Raw genomic sequence first — 26,615 nt, 5'->3', positions numbered from 1 at the left:
AATAGGCCCCTCCCACCTCACTCGATGTTATGGGGCCTAAAAGAAACACAACAGAGTGTTTCTTAAACTAGCCATGTGGGTTAATAACCCTTAAACAAGCCACAATGACCCCTTAAAGTCCCTCAAAAAACGTTATATTTGCAATAAAAACAAAAAGTTTTTTCCTATCAGTGTCACCATTAACTAATGAGCCCTTTATGCAAGCTGGGATTCTTACTAAGTTTCTGAATACAGCTTACCCTTCCCTCATGGGGATATTGCCAGCCTTTTCTAGAAATAACACAGTCTGTATAGAAAAAAATAGACTGAACATACCTCAATGCAGTTTAGCCTGCAAACCATTCCCCCAACTGATGTTTTCCTGTACTCTTCAGCCCTTGTGAGAACAGCAGTGGATCTTAGTTACAAAGTGCTAAGATCATCATCCTCCTTGCAGAAATCTTCATCCCTTTTCTGCCAGAGAGTAAACAGTACACACCGGTACCATTTAAAATAAAATCTTTTGCTTGAGAAAATAAAAACTAACATTTTTGTCACCACACTCAATTTACCCTTCCTAGCAGTTAAGCAGGCAAAGAGAATGACTGGGGGGTGGAGCTAAGGGAGGAGCTATATAGACAGCTCTGCTGTGGGTGCTCTCTTTGCCACTTCCTGTTAGGAAGGAGAATATCCCACAAGTATGGATGAATCCGTGGACTCGATACATCTTACAAGAGAGTGTGTGTATATGTCTATTTATGTGTGTGTATATGTCTGTATTTATATGTGTATACAGTAATGTCTGTATTTATATGTGTATATATGTCTGTATTTATATGTGTGTATATGTCTGTATTTATATGTGTATATATGTCTGTATTTATATGTGTGTATATATGTCTGTAAATACATATATAAATACATATTATAGAAACACATGCATATATATTTATATCCATACCTATATTATACATGTGTTCCTATGGATTCCTATGTAAAAGTACTTACTTAGTAAGAATACAAAAAGAACAAAGCACATTTGTTGATAAAAGTACCTGCCAGTACCTAAGGTGGCAGCAATTGTTAGAGGCTGGGGGGTTAGAGAGCTGTTTGGGGGGGGGGGGGTGAGAGAGGTTGGAGGGTTAGGGGGATCCTACACTACAGAAAAATAAAGATAGAGGAATAGGGATAGAGGAAAAGATGGATAGAGGAATAGATGGATAGGGAAAGAGTGAAAGGGATAAATAGATATAGAGATAGGAATAGAGGGATAAGTATATTTATTTCCTTAAACATTTTGGCCCGTTTACATGGGGGCTTTAACACTAGTTATTCCTAGTACATAAGGAAAGGAAAGTATTCATAGCAACTTGACATTATCTACCTTATAAAAAGATATAACTTCTGGATCAAAAATAAGCCACTGCTGGACAGATATGTGATGCTGCTATGTGCACTTTTAGTTTTAAGGACTAAAAAATACACAATTTTTAGACTTAAAGGGACAGTCAAGTAAAAAAAAAAACTTTCATGATTCAAATAAAGAATGCAATTTTAAACAACTTTCCAATTTACTTTTATCACCAATTTTGCTTTGTTCTTTTGGTATTCTTAGTTGAAAGCTAAACCTAGGAGGCTCATATGCTAATTTCTTAGACCTTGAAGGACGTCCCTGCATTTGACAGTTTTTCACTACTAGAGGGTGTTAGTTCATGTGTTTCATTAAGATAACATTGAGCTCATGCACGTGAGTTTACCGAGGAGTGAGCACTCATTGGCTAAAATGCATGTCCGTCAAAAGAACTGAAGTAAGGGGGCAGTCTGCAGAGGTTTAGATACAAGGTAATTACAGAGGTAAAAAGAATAATCCTAGGTGAACTCAGGAGCGTGCATGTGTCTTCAGACAGCAGAGTTTGCAAGAACATTTATTGCATTGTTTTACATAGTTACAAACACTGCTGCACAGAGTGCTAAATACACGTGCACTCCCCTAAGCTCATGTAATATTAGCTTCCTAGGTTAACTCCATAACAAAGGATACCAAAAGAACAAAGCAAATTAGATAATAGAAGTAAATTGGAAAGTTCGGTAAAATTGCTGCTCTATCTGAATTATTAGCGTTTAAATTTCACTGTCAGTTTTGGCTTCTGTCTTTGATGATGGTTTCCTAATTATTCTGTGATATTCTGTTTTTAATAATACAAAAAACACAAAATACTGGTCTGGATCACTTTTTATTTGCATGAAAAAACATTGTATATCATTATATAGTAAACAGCAGCATTACATGATATATGCACACAATGGTATAAATATACCTAACACTTGTGCTCTTGATACAAAGGGATTTATCAGACATATGATGTTCCCTTTATATATACAGTATGTGCTATTATCAGTTCTTGTGGCTTCTAACTAACATGAAAACATCTATATCAAGTTACAGAACATGACACACATATTACATACCCAGTATACATGTAGGTTATAGTAGCCATTTAAATTAAACTGATTATGATCACATGACACACATATTACATACCCAGTATACATGTAGGTTATAGTAGCCATTTAAATTAAACTGATTATGATCACACGACACACATATTACATACCCAGTATACATGTAGGTTATAGTAGCCATTTAATGAAACTGATTATGATCACGTATGTACCGGTTACTGATATTGTGTCTCATTTAATAAAATCAGTTTCCCCTCAGTAATTCCTCTGGTGTATAACATGTACAATGCTAAGCATCTATTGCTATAAGAAAAGGTTTATCCACATGATGTGCACATTAAATATATCTCCCAGATGTCAATCATTTGAGACTGATGTTCTTGTTTATATAATTTTCTAACACTCTATTCATATAAAGACTAATTTATTCTGTAAATATAATTATTTCCTCCCCTATGTAAATCAAATGTACAACTCATAACACTGGCATATTAATAAACAACACTGGGGGTGCTTTGATGGTGAATGGCTGTGTAAACTGGTCAGTATGAGGACAGATTTGTATATTCCTGTGTGGCCTTGTATTCTATCATATTGATATGAGAGAAACTGAGGTGCACATATAGAGGAACAAAGGACAGCAGGAGAGCATTACCAATCTGGGGCTTTTATAACTGGGATTTAGAAAGTATTATTTACAATTGGATCCTTTTTGATGTTTCTATTTAGAGAGTTTGTCCTCTTTAGGATAATTGTAAAAAGGTGGTACACTGTGTATAGAAAGTTTATTTTTGTGTTAATATTTGCTGTTTTGTGATACCTGATTTCAATAAAAACATTTTTTCCCACTTTCTAAACATGTGAAAGGTTTCTTTTTACGCACTCTGTACATGTGAAAGGCTCTTGTGTGAATCTTTTCATGAGTTTTCAGATTATCTGTTCGTGTAAAACATTTTCCACACTCTGTACATGTGAAAGGCTTTTCTCCTGTGTGACTCCTTTCATGCTTTTTCAGATCATTCTTTTGTGTAAAACTTTTTCCACACTCTGTACACGTGAAAAGCTTTTCTCCTGTGTGAATTCTTTCATGAGTTTTAAGTTTACTCTTTTCTGTAAAACTTTTTCCACACTCTGTACATGTGAAAGGCTTTTCTCCTGTGTGAATCATTTCATGAGTTTTCAGATTATCCATTTGTATAAAACTTTTTCCACACTCTGTACATGTGAAAGGCTTTTCTCCTGTGTGAATCATTTCATGAGTTTTTAGATTACTCATTTGTGTAAAACTTTTTCCACACTCTGTACATGTGAAAGGCTTTTGCCCTGTGTGACTCATTTCATGATATTTCAGATTACTCATGTGCATAAAACTTTTTCCACACTCTGTACATGTGAACGGCTTTTCCCCTGTGTGAATCCTTTCATGCTTTTTCAGACCACTCTTTCGTGTAAAACTTTTTCCACACTCTGTACATGTGAAAGGCTTTTCCCCTGTGTGAATCCTTTCATGCTTTTTCAGATCACTTTTTTCTATAAAACTTTTTCCACACTCTGTACATGTGAAAGGCTTTTTCCCTGTGTGATTCCTTTCATGCTTTTTCAGATCACTCTTTTGTATAAAACTTTTTCCACACTCTGTACATGTGAAAGGCTTTTCCCCTGTGTGAATCATTTCATGAATTTTCAGATTATCCATTTGTGTAAAACTTTTTCCACACTCTGTACATGTGAAAGGCTTTTCTCCTGTGTGACTCCTTTCATGCCTTTTCAGATTACTCTTTTGTGTAAAACTTTTTCCACACTCTGTACATGTGAAAGGCTTCTCTCCTGTGTGAATCTTTTTATGAGTTTTCAGATGATCCATTTGTGTGAAACATTTGCCACATTTAGTACATGTGTGTGGTTTCTCACAAGTGTGAATTTTGTGGTGTTCTAGTAGATGAGACTTCCATCTAAAGCTTTTCTCACATTCTGTACATTTGAAACGTTTCTCTTTTGTATGAATCATTTGGCTAGACTGTAGACTTTTCCCTTCTTTGATATGTTTTGAAAACTCAGTAAATGTGTGTGGTTTATCCTCTGGGATAATAATTTCACTAGATAAGTAATACATGTTGTCGTCTTGTTTGATGACTAAATTACTCTCTGTACATAATGATTGCTGCCCAGTTCCTGACAATTCACCATCTTCTTTAAATATCTGCTGTGATATCCCCAATGTTTGTGAATAGTCATTGGTGTCTAAGACTATTGGAGTTTGCTTCTTATAGTGAAGGATGGATATGAACTATTCAGTTGTTTGTCTACATGAAAAGAAATGGAATAAAGAAAGATAATAATGTTTATTCTTTATAATATAATCCATCTCAATAATAAAAAAAATGTACACTCGAAAATGTCTTCCATTTTGTATTTTTCATTTTATTTACCTGTAAATCATAAATTAAAAAAGCATGACATAGAATGTAAACATTACTACATCATAGTAACCTAAATTAGTGATTACTGATAAAAACAGGTTATAGGGCCACATTAAACAAGGTGCGTGTGGATAATGTTCTCAGCCAGGGAACAAGTACATCTGTATTCTGGGCAAGAGAGGTGGCATCTACCATCCTCATTTAACATTGCACAAGCAAGTGCACATCCAGCCTTGCCCGGCTCATGCACAACCAGTTGGGTGAGAACATTAATCATCACAGACTAATAATCATTGTGAGATGTTTTGAAAGGATAAGAAGCAGTGACCTTATGATAATTTAGCTTTCTACTGTGGTTGTTCTATTTATATAAACAACCAAAAACTTTATTAGTTTAATAATACTCACTGTAAAATTAAGCACACAAATCAGTGGTTGTTCTGGGGTGAGGAACACTCATTGGGGGAGTTGTGGGTGTTACACACATGGGAACAAGCTAGACTTAAAGGGCCATGATACCCAAATGTTAAAACACTTGAAAGTGCTGCAGCATAGCTGTAAAAAGCTGTCAGGGAAATATCAACTGAACATCTCTATGTAAAAATGAAAGATATTTTACCTAAAATGTCGTAAGTATTCACATACCATTGTAAAGGGCTTTAAGCAGCAAATCAGTATTCCTGTCACGGGACAGGCAAGGGAGTGAGCATCGTACACACTCATCTTATTTCCCTATTCAGTTTTAAGAAGTTTACTATGAAATTTCATGAGAGTTAAGTCTCATGAGATCACAATAAGCACTGCTGATTCTGATTGGGTGCTGTTCATTTATTCCTTTTTTTTACCTGTAGCTGGTCAGCACCTACAGTATAACTTTTTACACAGTACTTCCTCTGCTGAGGAAATTGTGAGGTAAAAATGTTTCCTTTTTTACATAGAGATTCTCAGGTGATATTTTCTGGTCAGCTTTTTACAGTTATATTGCATCAGTTTCAAGTGATTTAGCATATGAGTATTATGTCCCTTTAAGTGTAGTTATGGGTGTTCCATGAGCGAGGTCAGGGCAGAGGAAGGTGAAGTTGATGGTGTTCTGAGTACAGAACTAGGTCAGGGGGTGAGGTTAGGCAGTTGTTGGACATGATCTGTCTAAAAGGACGAGGGGGGAGAAGTATTTTTTACCCTCCTCCTCAGCTCAATGGGGATTGCTCCTTCTTTATAACGGTCACTGACACAAATGTACTTAAAGATGCAGATATAAATATAACAGTTTATATTTGTTTAATGAGTTATCTATTCTATTTTCCCAGTAATTAAAGTCAGCATAATATCTATTTTACTCACCTAACACATATGAGTTCATGGTGATAACAGGCTCCAATGTCTGTGCTCAGGAAGAAGGTTCCCTTATTCACTCCAGTTACATCAATACCTGATATCTCTCAGTGCTCTGTCCGTGTCTGTAAAATTTATATTAATTGATTTAAAAATATAATAATAAATAATGGTTCTGATTAACTGTACGTATGGTATAATTAAAGGCACACATAACAGTTCATGTGATACAGATCAGCTGACTAAGTTATTACATATGTGATGTTGATTCACCACAAGCATTTTGTACAGTTATCTCTGTGGGTGTTATAATTTCTACTTAAATATGAATCTTCCCAGATCTATGCAACATAATGGTAGAAAATCTATTTAAGTGGGGCCATATCACAACTTCACAAATATATTATAATCTTTGTTTTCTATCATTTATATAAAACAATATTTTCTCCTGAAAGAAATGTTAAAAATCAGTTGTTTAAATTGGGTGCTGCAGTATTGGTATTGTACTTCCAACTAATTCTCACTTTCAGACATTTTGTCATGTGCTCCACCCCCAGTCCTTTAACTTCTCTTGGTCAATACTGGTCAAAACTTCTCTTGGTCAACCAGGGGGTCTGGGAGAGATAGACACTACAATGTTCATTTCAATTGTTTTCTTGGATAGAGTTAAGAAAATAAAGAATGTGTGTTTACACAGATTGATAATATAATGAGATATGTTCTTTTGGCAAATTCAGTCCATCTAAAAGGACCATAAAATATAGAATTACGAGGGAACTTCCAGGCGGCGGCCATGATAGGTCACAAGAGTGTTAGTCTCTTCAAAATTAAGTGCAAATCTACTTAAAATCCTCTCTCTAACACTAAATCGTGCATCTTTACTTGACAAAATATTCATCACCAAAGTAAGCTTTCTCGCACAATACCAGTATTTTTGGTTTTGATACTGAACTCAGCTTGCCGGAGGATTAAATAGGTTGCGGCCTAACATTTACCCCCGGTAGGGCACTCAGGTGCTTCTATCGTTAAAAAACATAATTTATGTAAGAATTTACCTGATAAATTATTTTCTTTCATATTGGCAAGAGTCCATAAGCTAGTGACGTATGGGATATACAATCCTACCAGGAGAGACAAAGTTTCCCAAACCTCAAAATGCCTATAAATACACCCCTCACCACACCCACAATTCAGTTTAATGAGTAATGGGGTGATAAAGAAAGGAGTAAAAAGCATCAACAAAGGTATTTGGAAATAATTGTGCTTTATATAAAAAAAAATCATAACCACCATAAAAAGGGTGGGCCTCATGGACTCTTGCCAATATGAAAGAAATGAATTTATCAGGTAAATTCTTACATAAATTATGTTTTCTTTCATGTAATTGGCAAGAGTCCATGAGCTAGTGACGTATGGGATATCAATACCCAAGATGTGGAACTCCACTCAAGAGTCACTAGAGAGGGAGGGATAACAATAAAAAACAGCCATTTTCTGCTGAAAAAATAACCCACAACCCAAATTATAAGTTTATTCGTTAATGACAAGAAAAACTTAAAACATCAGCAGAAGAATCAAACTGAAACAGATGCCTGAAGAACTTTTCTACCAAAAACTGCTTCTGAAGAAGCAAATACATCAAAATGGTAGAATTTTGTAAATGTATGCAAAGAGGACCAAGTTGCCGCTTTGCAAATCTGATCAACTGAAGCTTCATTCTTAAAAGCCCATGAAGTGGAGACCGATCTAGTAGAATGAGCTGTAATTCTCTGAGGCGGGGCCTGACCCGACTCCAAATAAGCTTGATGAATCAAAAGCTTTAACCAAGAAGCCAAGGAAATAGCAGAAGCCTTCTGACCTTTCCTAGAACCAGAAATTATAACAAATAGACTAGAAGTCTTCCTGAAATCTTTAGTAGCTTCAACATAATATTTCAAAGCTCTCACCACATCCAAAGAATGTAAGGATCTTTCCAAATAATTCTGAGGATTAGGACAAGGAAGGGACAACAATTTCTCTACTAATGTTAGAATTCACAACCTTAGGTAAAAATTTAAATGAAGTCCACAAAACCGCCTTATCCTGATGAAAAATCAGAAAAGGAGATTCACAAGAGCAGATAGCTCAGAAACTCTTCTAGCAGAAGAGATGGCCAAAAGGAACAACACTTTCCAAGAAAGTAGTTTAATGTGCAAAGAATGGATAGGCTCAAATGGAGGAGCCTGTAAAGCCCTCAAAACCAAATTAAGACTCCAAGGAGGAGAGATTGCTTTAATTACAGGCTTGATACGAACCAAAGCCTGTACAAAACAGTGAATATCAGGAAGTTTAGAAATCTTTCTGTGAAATAAAACAGAAAGAGCAGAGATTTGTCCCTTCAAGGAACTTGCAGACAAACCCTTATCCAAACCATCCTGAAGAAACTGTAAAATTCTAGGAATTCTAAAAGAATGCCAAGATAATTTATGAGAAAAACACCATGAAATGTAAGTCTTCCAAACTCGATAATAAATCTTTCTAGAAACAGATTTACGAGCTTGTAACATAGTATTAATCACTGAGTCTGAGAAACCTCTATGACTTAGTACTAGGCATTCAATTTCCACACCTTCAAATTTAATGATTTGAGATACTGATGGAAAAACGGACCTTGAGACAATAGGTCCGGCCTTAACGGAAGTGGCCAAGGTTGGCAACTGAACATCCGAACAAGATCTGCATACCAAAACCTGTGAGGCCATGCTGGAGCCACCAGCGACACAAATGATTGTTCGATGATGACTTTGGAGATCACTCTTGGAAGAAGAACTAGAGGCGGGAAAATATAAGCAGGTTGATAACACCAAGGAAGTGTCATCGCATCCACTGCTTCCGCCTGAAAATCCCTGGACCTGGACAGGTATCTGGGAAGATTCTTGTTTAGATGAGAGGCCATCAGATCTATCTCTGGAAGACCCAACATCTGACCAATCTGAGAAAACACATCTGGATGAAGGGACCACTCCCCCGGATGTAAAGTCTGACAGCTGAGATAATCCGCCTCCCAATTGTCTACACCTGGGATATGCACCGCAGAAATTAGACAGGAGCTGGATTCCGCCCAAGCAAGTATCCGAGATACTTCTTTCATAGCTTGGAGACTGTGAGTCCCACCCTGATGATTGACATATGCCACTGTTTTGACATTGTCTGTCTGAAAACAAATGAACGATTCTCTCTTCAATAGAGGCCAAAACTGAAGAGCTCTGAGAATTGCACGGAGTTCTAAAATATTGATTGGTAATCTCGCCTCTTGAGATTTCCAAACCCCTTGTGCTGTCAGAGATACCCAAAATACTCCCCAACCTGAAACACTTGCATCTGTTGTGGTCACAGTCCAGGTTGGCCGAACAAAAGAAGCCCCTTGAACTAAACACTGGTGATTTAACCACCACGTCAGAGAGTGTCGAACATTGGGATTTAAGGATATTAATTGTGATATCTTTGTATAATCCCTGCACCATTGATTCAGCATACAAAGCTGGAGAGGTCTCATGTGAAAAAGAGCAAAGGGAATCGCGTCCGATGCTGCAGTCATGATGCTGCAGTCATGAGACCTAAAACTTCCATGCACATAGCAACTGAAGGGAATGACTGAGACTGAAGGTGCCGACAGGCTGCAACCAATTTTAAACGTCTCTTGTCTGTTAGAGCAGAGTCATGGACACTGAATCTATTTGGAAGCCTAAAAAGGAGACCCTTGTCTGAGGAATCAAGAAACTTTTTGGTAAATTGATCCTCCAACCATGTTTTCAAAGAAACAGCACTAGTTGATTTGTGTGAGATTCTGTAGAACGTAAAGACTGAGCTAGTGCCAAGATATCGTCCAAATAAGGAAACACCGCAATACCCTGCTCTCTGGTTACAGAGAGCAGGGCATCGAGAACCTTTGAAAAGATTCTTGGGGCTGTTGCTAGGCCAAATGGAAGAGCAACAAATTGGTAATGCTTGTCTAGAAAAGAGAATCTCAGGAACTGATAATGATCTGGATGAATCGGACTATAAAGGTATGCATCCTGGAAGTCTATTGTGGACATATAATGTCCTTGCTGAACAAAAAGCAGAATAGTTTTTATAGTCACCATCTTGAAAGTTGGTACTCTTACATAACAATTCAAAATTTTCAGATCCAGAACTGGTCTGAATGAATTTTCCTTCTTTGGGACAATGAATAGATTTGAATAAAACCCCAGACCCTGTTCCTGAAAAGGAACTGGCATGATTACCCCTGAAAACTCCAGGTCTGAAAACACACTTCAGGAAAGCCTGAGCTTTTACTGGATTTGCTGGGATGCGTGAGAGAAAAAAATCTTCTCACAGGAGGTCTTACTCTGAATCCTATTCAATACCCCTGAGAGACAATGCTCTGAATCCATTGATTTTAGACAGAATTTATCCAAACATCCTTGAAAAACCTTAATCTGCCCCCTACCAGCTGAGCTGGAATGATTGCCGCACCTTCATGCGGACTTAGGGGCTGACTTTGGTTTCTTAAATGGCTTTAATTTGAGGAAGGCTTCCAATTGGAAACAGATTCCTTGGGGGAAGGATTAGGTTTTTGTTCCTTATTTTGATGAAAGGAACGAAAACGGTTAGAAGCCTTAGATTTGCCCTTAGGTATTTTATCCTGAGGCAAAAAAACTCCCTTCCCCCCAGTAACAGTTGAAATAATAGAATCCAACTGAGAACCAAATAAATTATTACCTTGGAAAGAAAGAGATAGCAATCTAGACTTAGATGTCATATCAGCATTCCAAGATTTAAGCCACAAAGCACTTCTAGCTAAAATAGCTAAAGACATGGATCTAACATCAATTTTGATGATATCAAAAATGGCATCACAAATAAAATGATTAGCATGTTGCAGTAAGCGAACAATGCTAGATAAGTCAGAATCAAATTCTTGTTGCGCTAAATTCTCCAACCAAAAAGTTGATGCAGCTGCAACATCAGCCAAAGAAATTGCAGTTCTGAGAAGATGACCTGAATATAAATAAGCTTTCCTTAGATAAGATTCAAGTTTCCTATCTAAAGGATCCTTAAAAGAAGTACTATCTTCCATAGGAATAGTGGTACGTTTAGCAAGATTAGAAATAGCCCCATCAACTTTGGGGATCTTTTCCCAAAACTCTATTGAAATTGCTGGTAAAGGATACAATTTTTTAAACCTTGAAGGAAAAAAACATGTACCCGGCTTATTCCATTCCTTAGAAATCATATCAGAAAACAAAATTTATGCTTACCTGATAAATGTATTTCTCTTGTGGTGTATCCAGTCCACGGATCATCCATTACTTGTGGGATATTCTCCATCCCAACAGGAAGCTGCAAGAGGATCACCCACAGCAGAGCTGTCTATATAGCTCCTCCCCTAACTGCCCACCCCCAGTCATTCGACCGAAGACAAGCAAGAGAAAGGAGAAACTATAGGGTGCAGTGGTGACTGTAGTTTAAAAATAAAAAACACCTGCCTTAAAATGACAGGGCGGGCCATGGACTGGATACACCACAAGAGAAATAAATTTATCAGGTAAGCATAAATTTTGTTTTCTCTTGTAAGGTGTATCCAGTCCATGGATCATCCATTACTTGTGGGATACCAATACCAAAGCTATAGGACACGGATGAAGGGAGGGACAAGGCAGGCGCTTAAATGGAAGGCACCACTGCCTGTAAGACCTTTCTCCCAAAAATAGCCTCCGAAGAAGCAAAAGTATCAAATTTATAGAATTTAGAAAAAAGTATGAAGCGAAGACCAAGTCGCCGCCTTACAAATCTGTTCAACAGAAGCCTCATTTTTAAAAGCCCATGTGGAAGCTACCGCTCTAGTAGAATGAGCTGTAATTCTTTCAGGAGGCTGCTGGCCAGCAGTCTCATAAGCTAAGCGTATTATACTTCTTAGCCAAAAAGAAAGAGAGGTTGCCGAAGCCTTTTGGCCTCTCCTCTGTCCAGAATAGACAACAAACATTGCAGATGTTTGACGAAAATCTTTAGTAGCTTGTAAATAAAACTTTAAAGCACGAACCACGTCAAGATTGTGTAAAAGACGTTCCTTCTTAGAAGAAGGATTAGGACACAGTGACGGTACAACAATCTCCTGATTGATATTTTTATTAGATACCACCTTAGGTAGAAACCCAGGTTTGGTACGTAACACTACCTTATCTGCATGGAAAATGAGATAAGGGGAATCACATTGTAAAGCAGATAACTCCGAAACTCTTCGAGCCGAGGAGATAGCTACTAAAAAACATAATTTATGTAAGAACTTACCTGATAAATTAATTTCTTTCATATTAGCAAGAGTCCATGAGCTAGTGACGTATGGGATATACATTCCTTCCAGGAGGGGCAAAGTTTCCCAACCTTAAAATGCCTATAAATACACCCCTCACCACACCCACAATTCAGTTTAACGAATAGCCAAGAAGTGGGGTGATAAGAAAGGAGCGAAAGCATCAAAAAATAAGGAATTGGAATAATTGTGCTTTATACAAAAAAATCATAACCACCACAAAAAAAAGGGTGGGTCTCATGGACTCTTGCTAATATGAAAGAAATGAATTTATCAGGTAAGTTCTTACATAAATTATGTTTTCTTTCATGTAATTAGCAAGAGTCCATGAGCTAGTGACGTATGGGATAGCAGATACCCAAGATGTGGAACTTCCACGCAAGAGTCACTAGAGAGGGAGGGATAAAATAAAGACAGCCAATTCCGCTGAGAAAATAATCCACAACCCAAATCATAAGTTTTAATCTTTATAATGAAAAAAACTGAAATTATAAGCAGACAAATCAAACAGAAACAGCTGCCTGAAGTACTTTTCTACCAAAAACTGCTTCAGAAGAAGAAAACACATCAAAATGGTAGAATTTAGTAAAAGTATGCAAAGAAGACCAAGTCGCTGCTTTGCAAATCTGATCAACAGAAGCTTCATTCCTAAAAGCCCAGGAAGTAGAAACTGACCTAGTGGAATGAGCCGTAATTCTTTGAGGTGGGAACTTACCCGATTCCACATAAGCATGATGAATCAAAGACTTTAACCAAGACGCCAAAGAAATGGCAGAAGCCTTCTGACCTTTCCTGGAACCAGAAAAGATAACAAATAGACTAGAAGTCTTTCTAAAATCTTTAGTAGCTTCCACATAATATTTCAAAGCTCTAACTACATCCAAAGAATGTAACGATCTTTCCTTAGAATTCTTAGGATTAGGACATAATGAAGGGACAACAATTTCTCTACTAATGTTGTTAGAATTCACAACCTTAGGTAAAAATTGAAATGAAGTCCGCAACACCGCCTTATCCTGATGAAAAATCAGAAAAGGAGATTCACAAGAAAGAGCAGATAACTCAGAAACTCTTCTAGCAGAAGAGATAGCCAAAAGGAACAATACTTTCCAAGAAAGTAATTTAATGTCCAGAGAATGCATAGGCTCAAACGGAGGAGCCTGTAAAGCTGACAAAACCAAATTAAGACTCCAAGGAGGAGAGATTGACTTAATGACAGGTTTGATACGGACCAAAGCCTGTACAAAACAATGAATATCAGGAAGATTAGCAATCTTTCTGTGAAAAAGAATAGAAAGAGCAGATATTTGTCCTTTCAAAGAACTTGCAGACAAACCTTTATCCAAACCATCCTGAAGAAATTGTAAAATTCTAGGAATTCTGAAAGAATGCCAGGAGAATTTATGAGAAGAACACCAAGAGATGTAAGTCTTCCAAACTCGATAATAAATCTTTCTAGAGACAGATTTTCGAGCCTGTAACATAGTATTAATCACTGAGTCAGAGAAACCTCTATGACTAAGAATTAAGCGTTCAATCTCCATACCTTCAAATTTAATGATTTGAGATCCTAATGGAAAATTGGGCCTTGAGATAGAAGGTCTGGCCTTAACGGAAGAGTCCAAAGTTGGCAACTGGCCATCCGAACGAGATCCGCAAACCAAAACCTGTGAGGCCATGCTGGAGCCACCAGCAGTACAAATGAGCGCTCCATTAGAATTTTGGAGATTACTCTCGGAAGAAGAACTAGAGGCGGAAAGATATAAGCAGGATGATAATTCCAAGGAATTGACAACGCATCCACTGCTTCCGCCTGAGGATCCTGGGATCTGGACAGATACCTGGGAAGTTTCTTGTTCAGATGAGAGGCCATCAGATCTATTTCTGGAAGTCCCCAGATTTGAACAATCTGAAGAAAAACCTCTGGATGAAGAGACCATTCGCCCGGATGAAACGTCTGGCGACTGAGATAATCCGCTTCCCAATTGTCTACACCTGGGATGTGAACCGCAGAAATTAGACAGGAGCTGGATTCCGCCCATACAAGTAACCGAGATACTTCTTTCATAGCTTGAGGACTGTGAGTCCCACCTTGATGATTGACATATGCCACGGTCGTGACATTGTCTGTTTGAAAACAAATAAACGATTCTCTCTTCAGAAGAGGCCAAAACTGAAGAGCTCTGAAAATCGCACGGAGTTTCAAAATGTTGATTGGTAATCTCGCCTTCTGAGATTTCCAAACCCCTTGCGCTGTCAGAGATCCCCATACAGCTCCCCAACCTGATAGACTCGCATCTGTTGAGATCACAGTCCAGATTGGATGAACAAAAGAGGCCCCTTGAATTAAACAATGGTGATTCATCCACCAAGTTAGAGATGTTCAAACATTGGGATTTAAGAATATTATTTGTGATATCCTTGTATAATCCCTGCACCACTGGTTCAGCATACAAAGCTGTAGTGGTCTCGTGTGAAAACGAGCAAAAGGGATCGCGTCCGATGCAGCAGTCATGAGACCTAAAATCTCCATGCATAATGCTACCGAAGGGAACAATTGAGACTGAAGGTTTCGGCAGGCTGAAACCAATTTCAGATGTCTTTTTTCCATCAGAGACAAAGTCATGGACACTGAATCTATCTGGAAACCTAAAAAGGTTACCCTTGTCTGAGGAATCAAGGAACTCTTTGGTAAAATAATCCTCCAACCATGTCCTTGAAGAAACAACACAAGTTGATTCGTATGAGATTCTGCAGAATGTGAAGACTGAGCAAGTACCAAGATATCGTCCAAATAAGGAAATACCGCAATACCCTGTTCCCTGATTACAGAGAGAAGGGCACCGAGAACCTTCGAAAAGATTCTTGGCGCTGTTGCTAGACCAAATGGAAGAGCAATAAACTGGTAATGCTTGTCTAGAAAAGAGAATCTCAGAAACTGATAGTGATCTGGATGAATTGGAATATGCAGGTATGCATCCTGTAAGTCTATTGTAGACATATAATGCCCTTGCTGAACAAAAGGCAGAATAGTTCTTATAGTCACCATTTTGAATGTTGGTATCCTTACATAACGATTCAATATTTTTAGATCCAGAACTGGTCTGAAAGAATTATCTTTCTTTGGTACAATGAATAGATTTGAATAAAACCCCAGACCCTGTTCCAGAACTGGAACTGGTATAATTACCCCAGCTAACTCTAGGTCTGAAACACATTTCAGAAAAGCTTGAGCCTTCACTGGATTGACTGGAATGCGTGAGAGAAAAAATCTTCTCACAGGCGGTCTTGCCTTGAAACCTATTCTGTACCCTTGCGAAACAATGTTCTGAATCCAAAGATTGTGAATCGAATTGATCCAAACATCTTTGAAAAATCGTAACCTGCCCCCTACCAGCTGCGCTGGAATGAGGGCCGCACCTTCATGCGGATTTAGGAGCTGGTTTTGACTTTCTGGAAGGCTTAGATTTATTCCAGACTGGATTAGGTTTCCAACCGGAAACTGGTCCTTTAGGGGAAGGATCGGGCTTCTGCTCCTTATTCTGACGAAAGGAACGAAAACGATTAGCAGCCCTGTAATTACCTTTAGATTTTTTGCCCTGAGGCAAAAAGGCACCCTTCCCTCCAGTAACAGTTGAAATTATAGAATCCAACTGAGAACCAAACAACTTATTACCTTGGAAAGAGAGAGAAAACAAAGTTTACTTAGAAGTCATATCTACATTCCAGGATTTAAGCCATAAAGCTCGTCTAGCTAAAATAGCTAAAGACATATACCGGACATCAACTCTAATGATATCAAAAATGGCATCACAAAGTTATTAGCGTGTTGAAGAAGTTTAACAATGCTATATGTATTATGATCTGTTACTTGTTGCGCTAAAGCCTCCAACCAAAAAGTTGAAGCTGCAGCAACATCAGCCAAAGAGATAGCAGGTCTAAGTAGATTACCTGAACATAAATAAGCTTTTCTCAAAAAATATTCAATTTTCCTATCTAAAGGATCTTTAAACAAAGTGCTATCTGCCGTAGGAATAGCAGTACGTTTGGCAAGAGTAGAGATAGCCCCATCGACTTTAGGGATTTTATCCCAAAACTCCAATCTATCAGATGGCACAGGGTATAATTTCTTAAACCTTGGAGAAGGAGTAAATGAAGTACCCAGACTATCCCATTCCCTAGCAATCACATCTGAGATAGCATCAGGAACTGGAAACACTTCCGGAATTAACACATGAGGTTTATACACCGAATTTAAACGTTTAGCAGTCTTAGTATCAAGAGGACTGGACTCCTCCATATCTAAAGCAATCAAAACTTCTTTGAGTAATGAACGAATAAACTCCATTTTAAATAAATATGAAGATTTATTAGTATCAATATCTGTGGTAGAATCTTCTGAACCGGAAAAAACCTCATCAGAAACAGATAAGTCAGAATGATGGTGGTCACCTAAAAATTCTTCCGAAATGTGAGAAGTTTTGAAAAACCTTTTACGTTTACTGGAAGGAGGAATAACAGACAGAGCCTTCCTAATAGAATTAGAAACAAATTATTTTACATTAACAGAAACATCCTGAACAATAGATGTTGAAGGAACAACAACAGGTAAAGGATTATTACTAATGGAAACACAATCTGCATTGGAAAGTTTATCATGACAGTTTTTACAAACCACAGCTGGAGGAACAGTTACCACAAGTTTACAACATATGCACTTAACTTTGGTAGAACCAGCATCAGGCAGCGTCTGTCCATTAACAGATTGAGATCCAGGGTCAGCGTGAGGCATCTTCAAATATGTAATAGAAAAAACAACATATAAAGCAAAATTATCAAATTCCTTAAATGACAGTTTCAGGAATGGGAAAGAATGCAAAAAAAAAAATAAGCTTCTAGTAACCAGAAGCAATGAAAGAGAAATGTTTAAATAATGTGAGTAAAAAAGACGCCCACATTTTTTTGGCGCAAAAAAATGTCTGAATACGCATGCGTAACAGAATACAACTTCCGGCGTAAATTACGTCGCTGGAAATGACAAAATTTTTAGCGCCAAAAATTTTGCGCCAAAAAATGACGTAATAAAAAGAAACATTTTCTGCCCCCGCAAGCCTAACAGCATGCAGGAAAAAATGGCCAAATGAAATTTTTCAAGGTAAGAAAAAATAATTAAATGCATTGTCCCAATAATGAAACTGACAGTCTGTATTTGAAAAGGAATACTGATTATCCTGAATCAAGGCAAATATAAGTTTATAGACATATATTTAGAACTTTACATATAAAGTGCCCAACCATAGCGTAGAGTGTCACAAAAAATAAGACTTACTTACCCCAGGACACTCCTCTACATATAGCAGATAGCCAAACCAGTACTGAAACGAGAATCAGTAGAGGTAATGGTATATAAGAGTATATCGTCGATCTGAAAAGGGAGGTAGGAGATGAAATCTCTACGACCGATAACAGAGAACCTATGAAATAGATCCCCTAGAGGTAGACCATTGTATTCAAATAGGCAATACTCTCTTCACATCTCTCCGACATTCGCTGCACTCTGAGAGGAAAACCGGGCTTCAACCTGTTGCGAAGCGCATATCAACGAAGAATCTTAAGCACAAACTTACTTCACCACCTCCACGGGAGGCAAAGTTTGTAAAACTGAATTGTGGGTGTGGTGAGGGGTGTATTTATAGGCATTTTAAGGTTGGGAAACTTTGCCCCTCCTGGTAGGAATGTATATCCCATACGTCACTAGCTCATGGACTCTTGCTAATTACATGAAAGAAACAGAACTTTCCAAGATAAGAGCTTAATATCTATGGAATGCAAAGGTTCAAACGGAACCCATTGAAGAACCTTAAGAACTAAATTTAAACTCCATGGTGGAGCAACAGGTTTAAACACAGGCTTGATTCTAACCAGAGCCTGACAAAATGCCTGAACATCTGGAACCTCAGCCAGACGTTTGTGCAAAAGAATAGACAGAGCAGAAATCTGTCCCTTTAAGGAACTAGCTGACAAACCCTTCTCCAATCCTTCTTGGAGAAAGGATAATATCTTAGGAATCCTGACCTTACTCCAAGAGTAACCCTTGGATTCACACCAATGAAGATATTTACACCATATCTTATGATAGATTTTCCTGGTGACAGGCTTTCGTGCCTGTATTAAGGTATCAATGACCGACTCGGAGAAACCACGTTTTGATAAAATCAAGCGTTCAATCTCCAAGCAGTCAGACGCAGAGAAATTAGATTTGGATGGTTGAAAGGACCCTGAAGTAGAAGGTCCTGTCTCAGCGGCAGAGTCCAGGGTGGAAAGGATGACATGTTCACCAGATCTGCATACCATGTCCTGCATGGCCACGTAGGTGCTATCAAAATCACTGATGCTCTCTCCTGCTTAATCTTGGCAATCAGACGAGGGAGCAGAGGAAATGGGGGAAACACATAAACTAGGTTGAAGGACCAAGGCACTGCTAGAGCATCTATCAGTGCTGCCTTGGGATCCCTGGACCTGGACCCGTAACGAGGAAGCTTGGCGTTCTGACGAGACGCCATGAGATCCAGTTCTGGTTTGCCCCAAAGTTGAATCAACTGTGCAAATACCTCCGGATGGAGCTCCCACTCCCCCAGATGAAAAGTCTGTCGACTTAGAAAATCCGCCTCCCAGTTCTCTACTCCTGGGATATGGATAGCTGATAGATGGCAAGAGTGAATCTCTGCCCATAGAATTATCTTTGAAACCTCCAACATTGCTAGGTAACTCCTTGTTCCCCCTTGATGGTTGATGTAAGCTACAGTCGTGATGTTGTCCGACTGAAATCTGATGAACCTGACCGCAGCAAGCTGAGGCCAAGTCTGAAGAGCGTTGAATATCGCTCTTAGTTCCAGAATGTTTATCGGAAGGAGGGCCTCCTCCGGAGTCCATGATCCCTGAGCCTTCAGGGAGTTCCAGACTGCACTCCAGCCCAGAAGGCTGGCATCTGTTGTTACTATTGTCCAATCTGGCCTGTGGAAGGTCATACCCTTGGACAGATGGACTCGAGATAGCCACCAGAGAAGAGAATCCCTGGTCTCTTGATCCAGATTTAGTAGAGGGGACAAATCTGTGTAATCCCCATTCCACTGACTGAGCATGCAGAGTTGCAGAGGTCTGAGATGTAGACAGGCAAACGGCACTATGTCCATTGCCGCTACCATTAAGCCGATTACTTCCATACACTGAGCCACCGAAGGGCAAGAAGTAGAATAAAGAACACGGCAGGAATTTAGAAGTTTTGACAACCTGGCCTCTGTCAGGTAAATCTTCATTTCTACAGAATCTATCAGAGTTCCCAGGAAGGAAACTCTTGTGAGAGGGGAGAGAACTCTTTTCTTCATTCACTTTCCACCCATGAGACCTCAGGAAAGCCAGAACAATGTCCGTATGGGACTTGGCAATTTGAAAATTCGACGCCTGTATCAGAATGTCGTCTAGGTAAGGGGCTACTGCTATACCCCGCGGCCTTAGGACTGCCAAGAGTGTCCCCAGAACCTTTGTAAAGATTCTTGGTGCCATGGCTAACCCAAAGGGAAGAGCCACAAACTGGTAATGCCTGTCTAGGAAGGCGAACCTGAGAAACCGATGATGATCTCTGTGTATTGGAATGTGAAGATAAGCATCCTTTAAATCCACGGTAGTCATATACTGACCCTCCTGGATCATAGGACGGATGGTTCGAATAGTCTCCATCTTGAATGATGGAACTCTGAGAAATTTGTTTAGGATCTTGAGATCTAAGATTGGTCTGAAGGTTCCCTCTTTCTTGGGAACCACAAACAGATTTGAATAAAAGCCTTGCCCCTGTTCCTCCTTTGGAACTGGGTGGATCACTCCCATAACTAGGAGGTCTTGAACACAATGTAAGAATGCCTCTCTCTTTATCTGGTTTGCAGATAATTGTGAGAGGTGAAATCTTCCTTTTGGGGAAGAAGCTTTGAATTCCAGAAGGTATCCCTGAGACACAATTTCCAACGCCCAGGGATCCTGGACATCTCTTGCCCAAGCCTGGGCGAAGAGAGAAAGTCTGCCCCCTACTAGATCCGTTACCGGATCGGGGACTGATCTTTCATGCTGTCTTAGAGGCAGCAGCAGGCTTCTTGGCCTGCTTTCTAGCGATGCACTGAAATGGAAATTCTGGACCGAAACCGAATCCGAAAATCCAGGATGCACTTGGCCAAAAACCGAAACTGATACCGAAAATGTATTTTTTCAAATGATTTTTTTTTAGTTTTTTTTTTGCATAATTAGAGTCAATAAAAAAAGCCCACACTTTTATTGAAAGTAACACACTAAAATTGGACAAAAATATCTACCAAGAGAAAAAAAACAGGCAAAAAATAATGCAATTTTCAACCAAAATGTTTCTGCGACCAAAATTTTGGTGCATCCCTACTTAAAACAATTATAAATATCAATATACTGTATTATTCTTCATTTAGTTATATGTAACATAATCATATTTAACAGTTTTTTTTTTTACCAATTATCCAAATAAAGTATAATCATAGAAAACTCATTATATGCAGAACAGTAAGTGAAGTAATAAACTTAAACAGCAGCTCTAGGCTAGCATTAAATTTGAAATATGCTACACAATAATTTTACCGAAACTAACAAGCAAAAAAAAACGAAAAACGAAATAGCCAAAAATGCCATTTTCGGCCGAAACTTTCTGCGGCCGAAATTTCGGTGCATCCCTACTGCTTTCCTTTGTTCCAAACCTGGTTAGGTCTCCAGACCGGCTTGGACTGGACAAAATTTCCCTCCAGTTTTGTATTAGAGGAAGTTGAAGCTGCACCACTCTTGAAATTTCGAAAGGCACGAAAATTAGGCTGTTTGGTCCTTAATTTGCTGGACCTATCCTGAGGAAGGGCATGATCTTTTCCTCCAGTAATATCAGAAATGATCTCCTTCAGCCCAGGCCCGAATAGGGTCTGCCCCTTGAAGGGAATGTTGAGAAGCTTAGACTTTGAAGTAACGTCAGCTGACCAGGATTTAAGCCATAGCGCCCTACGCGCCTGAATAGCAAAACCTGAGTTCTTAGCCGTTAGTTTGGTTAAATGAACAACGGCATCAGAAACAAATGAATTGGCTAGCTTAAGGGCTTTAAGCTTGTCAAGGATATCATCCAATGGGGTTTCTACCTGTAGAGCCTCTTCGAGAGACTCAAACCAGAAGGCCGCAGCAGCAGTGACAGGGGCAATGCATGCAAGGGGCTGGAGAATAAACCCTTGTTGAATATTTTTTTTTTTTTTTTTAAGGTAACTCTCTAATTTTTTGTCCATTGGATCTAGAAAAGCACAACTGTCCTTGACAGGGATAGTGGTACGCTTAGCTAGAGTAGAAACTGCTCCCTCCACCTTAGGGACCGTCTGCCATAAGTCCCGTGTAGCGGCGTCTATAGGAAACATCTTTTTAAAAACAGGAGGGGGAGAGAACGGTACACCTGGTCTATCCCATTCCTTAGTAATAATTTCAGAAAACCTTTTAGGGATTGGAAAAACATCAGTGTAAGTAGGTACTGCATAGTATTTATCCAATCTACATAATTTCTCTGGGACTACAATAGTGTCACAGTCATCCAGAGTTGCTAAAACCTCCCTGAGCAATACGCGGAGGTGTTCAAGCTTAAATTTAAATGTAGACATATCAGAATCAGAGTGAAGTATCTTCCCTGAATCAGAAAAATCACCCACAGATTGAAGCTCCCCTGCTTCAGCTTCAGTATAATGTGAAGGTGTATCAGACCTAGCTACTAAAGCGTCAGAGAGCTCTGTATTTATTCTATTCCCAGAGCTGTCTCGCTTTCTTTGCAATCCTGGCAGTTTAGATAATACCTCTGTAAGGGTATGATTCATAACTGCCGCCATGTCTTGCAAGGTATAGGCAATGGGCGCGCTAGAAGTACTAGGTGTCCCCTGAGCGGGATTTATAGAATCTGACACGTGGGGAGAGTTAGCCGGCATAACTTCCTCCCTGTCAATTTCTTCTGGTGATAAATTTTTTAAAGCCAGAATATGGTCTTTATAATTTATAGTAAAATCAGTGCATTTGGTACAAATTCTAAGAGGGGGTTCCACAATGGCTTCTAAACATAATGAACAATGAGTTCCCTCTATGTCAGACATTTTTAAACAGACTAGTAATGAGACCAGCAAGCTTGGAAAACACTTTAATAACTGTGAACAAGCAAAAAATAAAAACGGTACTGTGCCTTTAAGAGAAAAAAACAATCACAGAAACTGCTAAAACTAAATTTTTAAAGTGTGTATAATAGGCTAAAAGAGCATTGCACCCACTTGCAAATGGATGATTAACCCCTTAGTTTCAAAAACGGATCAAAAAAACAATATAAACGTTTTTTTAAACAGTCACAACAAACTGCCACAGCTCTGCTGTGAACCTACCTGCCCATACAACGACTTTGGAAGGCACAAAAACCCTTTAGAGAGGTCCTAAATGTTCAGGGGACTCCTTCAGGGAAGCTGGATGTCTCAAGCTGCAAAAACGAAAATAGGCCCCTCCCAACCTGTACTCACAGTGAGAGGGCCTTAAAAAAAATATCCCTAGGCCAAATCTAGACAGCCATGTGGAAAAAACTAGGCCCCAGAATAAAGTTTTATCACCAATAAGTAAAAAAAACGTTTATACACTTCAAGCAAACGTTAAATCTATTCAGTAATGTGAGTAAATAATAAAAATATTACCCTTTACAGCAAGCATGATACCAGTCGTTATTAAATCACTGTAATCAGGCTTACCTTAAATAAATCCGGTATTGTCAGCATTTTCTAGCATATTCATTTCTCTAGAAAAATTTAAAACTGCACATACCTCAGAGCAGGAGACCCTGCACGCTATTCCCCCAGCTGAAGTTACCCATCTCTTCAGTTATGTGTGAGAACAGCAATGGATCTTAGTTACAACCTGCTAAGATCATCAAAAACCACAGGCAGACTCTTCTTCAACTTTCTGCCTGAGGCTAAAATAGTACAACTCCGGTACCATTTGAAAATAACAAACTTTTGATTGAAGATAAACTACATTAATGCACCACATCTCTCTAGCTACTTCCATTGTCGAGAGCTGCAAGAGAATGACTGGGGGTGGGCAGTTAGGGGAGGAGCTATATAGACAGCTCTGCTGTGGGTGATCCTCTTGCAGCTTCCTGTTGGGAAGGAGAATATCCCACAAGTAATGGATGATCCATGGACTGGATACACCTTACAAGAGAAATAGCATCAGGAATAGGAAAAACCTCTGGAGTAACCACAGGAGGTTTAAAAACAGAATTTAAACGTTTACTAGTTTTAATGTCAAGAGGACTAGTTTCCTCAATATCCAAAGTAATTAACACTTCTTTTAACGAATATACTCCATTTTAAATAAATAAGTAGATTTGTCAGTGTCAATATCTAAGGAATGATCTTCTGAATCAGATAGATCCTCATCAGAGGAGGATAATTCATTATGTTGTCGGTCATTTGAAATTTCATCAACCTTATGAGAAGTTTTAAAAACATAATTTATGCTTACCTGATAAATTCCTTTCTTCTGTTGTGTGATCAGTCCACGGGTCATCATTACTTCTGGGATATAACTCCTCCCCAACAGGAAATGCAAGAGGATTCACCCAGCAGAGCTGCATATAGCTCCTCCCCTCTACGTCACTCCCAGTCATTCGACCAAGAATCAACGAGAAAGGAGAAACCAAGGGTGAAGTGGTGACTGGAGTATAATTTAAAAGATATTTACCTGCCTTAAAACAGGGCGGGCCGTGGACTGATCACACTACAGAAGAAAGGAATTTATCAGGTAAGCATAAATTATGTTTTCTTCTGTTATGTGTGATCAGTCCACGGGTCATCATTACTTCTGGGATACCAATACCAAAGCAAAAGTACACGGATGACGGGAGGGATAGGCAGGCTCATTATACAGAAGGAACCACTGCCTGAAGAACCTTTCTCCCAAAAATAGCCTCCGAAGAAGCAAAAGTGTCAAATTTGTAAAATTTGGAAAAAGTATGAAGCGAAGACCAAGTTGCAGCCTTGCAAATCTGTTCAACAGAGGCCTCATTCTTAAAGGCCCAAGTGGAAGCCACAGCTCTAGTAGAATGAGCTGTAATTCTTTCAGGAGGCTGCTGTCCAGCAGTCTCATAGGCTAAACGAATTATGCTACGAAGCCAGAAGGAGAGAGAGGTAGCCGAAGCCTTATGACCTCTCCTCTGACCAGAGTACACGACAAACAGGGAAGACGTTTGTCGAAAATCCTTAGTTGCCTGCAAGTAGAACTTGAGGGCACGAACTACATCCAGATTGTGTAGAAGACGTTCCTTCTTTGAAGAAGGATTTGGACACAAGGATGGAACAACAATCTCTTGATTGATATTCCTGTTAGTGACTACCTTAGGTAAGAACCCAGGTTTAGTACGCAGAACTACCTTGTCTGAGTGAAAAATCAGATAAGGAGAATCACAATGTAAGGCTGATAACTCAGAGACTCTTCGAGCCGAGGAAATAGCCATTAAAAACAGAACTTTCCAAGATAACAATTTTATATCAATGGAATGAAGGGGTTCAAACGGAACACCCTGTAAAACGTTAAGAACTAAGTTTAAACTCCATGGCGGAGCAACAGTTTTAAACACAGGCTTGATCCTAGCTAAAGCCTGACAAAAGGCCTGGACGTCTGGATTTTCTGACAGACGCCTGTGTAACAAGATGGACAGAGCTGAAATCTGTCCCTTTAATGAGCTAGCCGATAAACCCTTTTCTAAACCTTCTTGTAGAAAGGACAATATCCTAGGAATCCTAACCTTACTCCAGGAGTAACCTTTGGATTCGCACCAGTATAGGTATTTACGCCATATCTTATGGTAAATCCTTCTGGTAACAGGCTTCCTAGCCTGTATCAGGGTATCAATAACCGACTCAGAAAAACCACGTTTTGATAAAATCAAGCGTTCAATTTCCAAGCAGTCAGCTTCAGAGAAGTTAGATTTTGATGTTTGAATGGACCCTGTATCAGAAGGTCCTGTCTTAGAGGTAGAGACCAAGGCGGACAGGATGACATGTCCACTAGATCTGCATACCAAGTCCTGCGTGGCCATGCAGGCGCTATTAGAATCACTGATGCTCTCTCCTGTTTGATTTTGGCAATCAATCGAGGAAGCAGCGGGAAGGGTGGAAACACATAAGCCATCCCGAAGTTCCAAGGTGCTGTCAAGGCATCTATCAGAACCGCTCCCGGATCCCTGGATCTGGACCCGTAGCGAGGAAGTTTGGCGTTCTGGCGAGACGCCATGAGATCTATCTCTGATTTGCCCCAACGTCGAAGTATTTGGGCAAAGACCTCCGGATGAAGTTCCCACTCCCCCGGATGAAAAGTCTGGCGACTCAAGAAATCCGCCTCCCAGTTCTCCACTCCCGGGATGTGGATTGCTGACAGGTGGCAAGAGTGAGACTCTGCCCAGCGAATTATCTTTGATACTTCCATCATTGCTAGGGAGCTTCTTGTCCCTCCTTGATGGTTGATGTAAGCTACAGTCGTGATGTTGTCCGACTGAAACCTGATGAACCCCCGAGTTTTTAACTGGGGCCAAGCCAGAAGGGCATGGAGAACTGCTCTTAATTCCAGAATGTTTATTGGCAGGAGACTTTCCTCCTGATTCCATTGTCCCTGAGCCTTCAGAGAATTCCAGACAGCGCCCCAACCTAGTAGGCTGGCGTCTGTTGTTACAATTGTCCAGTCCGGCCTGCTGAATGGCATCCCCCTGGACAGATGTGGCCGAGAAAGCCACCATAGAAGAGAGTTTCTGGTCTCTTGATCCAGATTCAGAGTAGGGGACAAGTCTGAGTAATCCCCATTCCACTGACTCAGCATGCACAATTGCAGCGGTCTGAGATGTAGACGTGCAAAGGGTACTATGTCCATTGCTGCTACCATTAAGCCGATCACCTCCATGCATTGAGCTACTGACGGGAGTTGAATGGAATGAAGGACACGGCATGCATTTAGAAGCTTTGTTAATCTGTCTT

General features: G+C 39.4%; 1 protein-coding gene across 1 annotated transcript in view; it reads right to left on the bottom strand.

Annotated features, from left to right (window-relative positions):
- Nucleotides 1–2,194: 2,194 nt before the first annotated feature.
- Nucleotides 2,195–26,615, bottom strand: part of LOC128659905 (oocyte zinc finger protein XlCOF6-like) — a 179,479-nt gene continuing 155,058 nt past the window's right edge. Inside the window, exon 3 of the mRNA XM_053713494.1 lies at nucleotides 2,195–4,341. Coding sequence (XP_053569469.1) covers nucleotides 3,269–4,341 — 1,073 coding nt within the window. The 3' untranslated portion in view covers nucleotides 2,195–3,268. The remainder of the gene's footprint in view (nucleotides 4,342–26,615) is intronic.

This window comes from Bombina bombina, chromosome 5 (genome assembly GCF_027579735.1).
Source record: "Bombina bombina isolate aBomBom1 chromosome 5, aBomBom1.pri, whole genome shotgun sequence".
Lineage (NCBI taxonomy): Eukaryota > Metazoa > Chordata > Amphibia > Anura > Bombinatoridae > Bombina > Bombina bombina.
The sequence above is the reverse complement of the archived record's forward strand: the minus strand, read 5'-3'. Positions and strand labels throughout refer to the sequence as shown.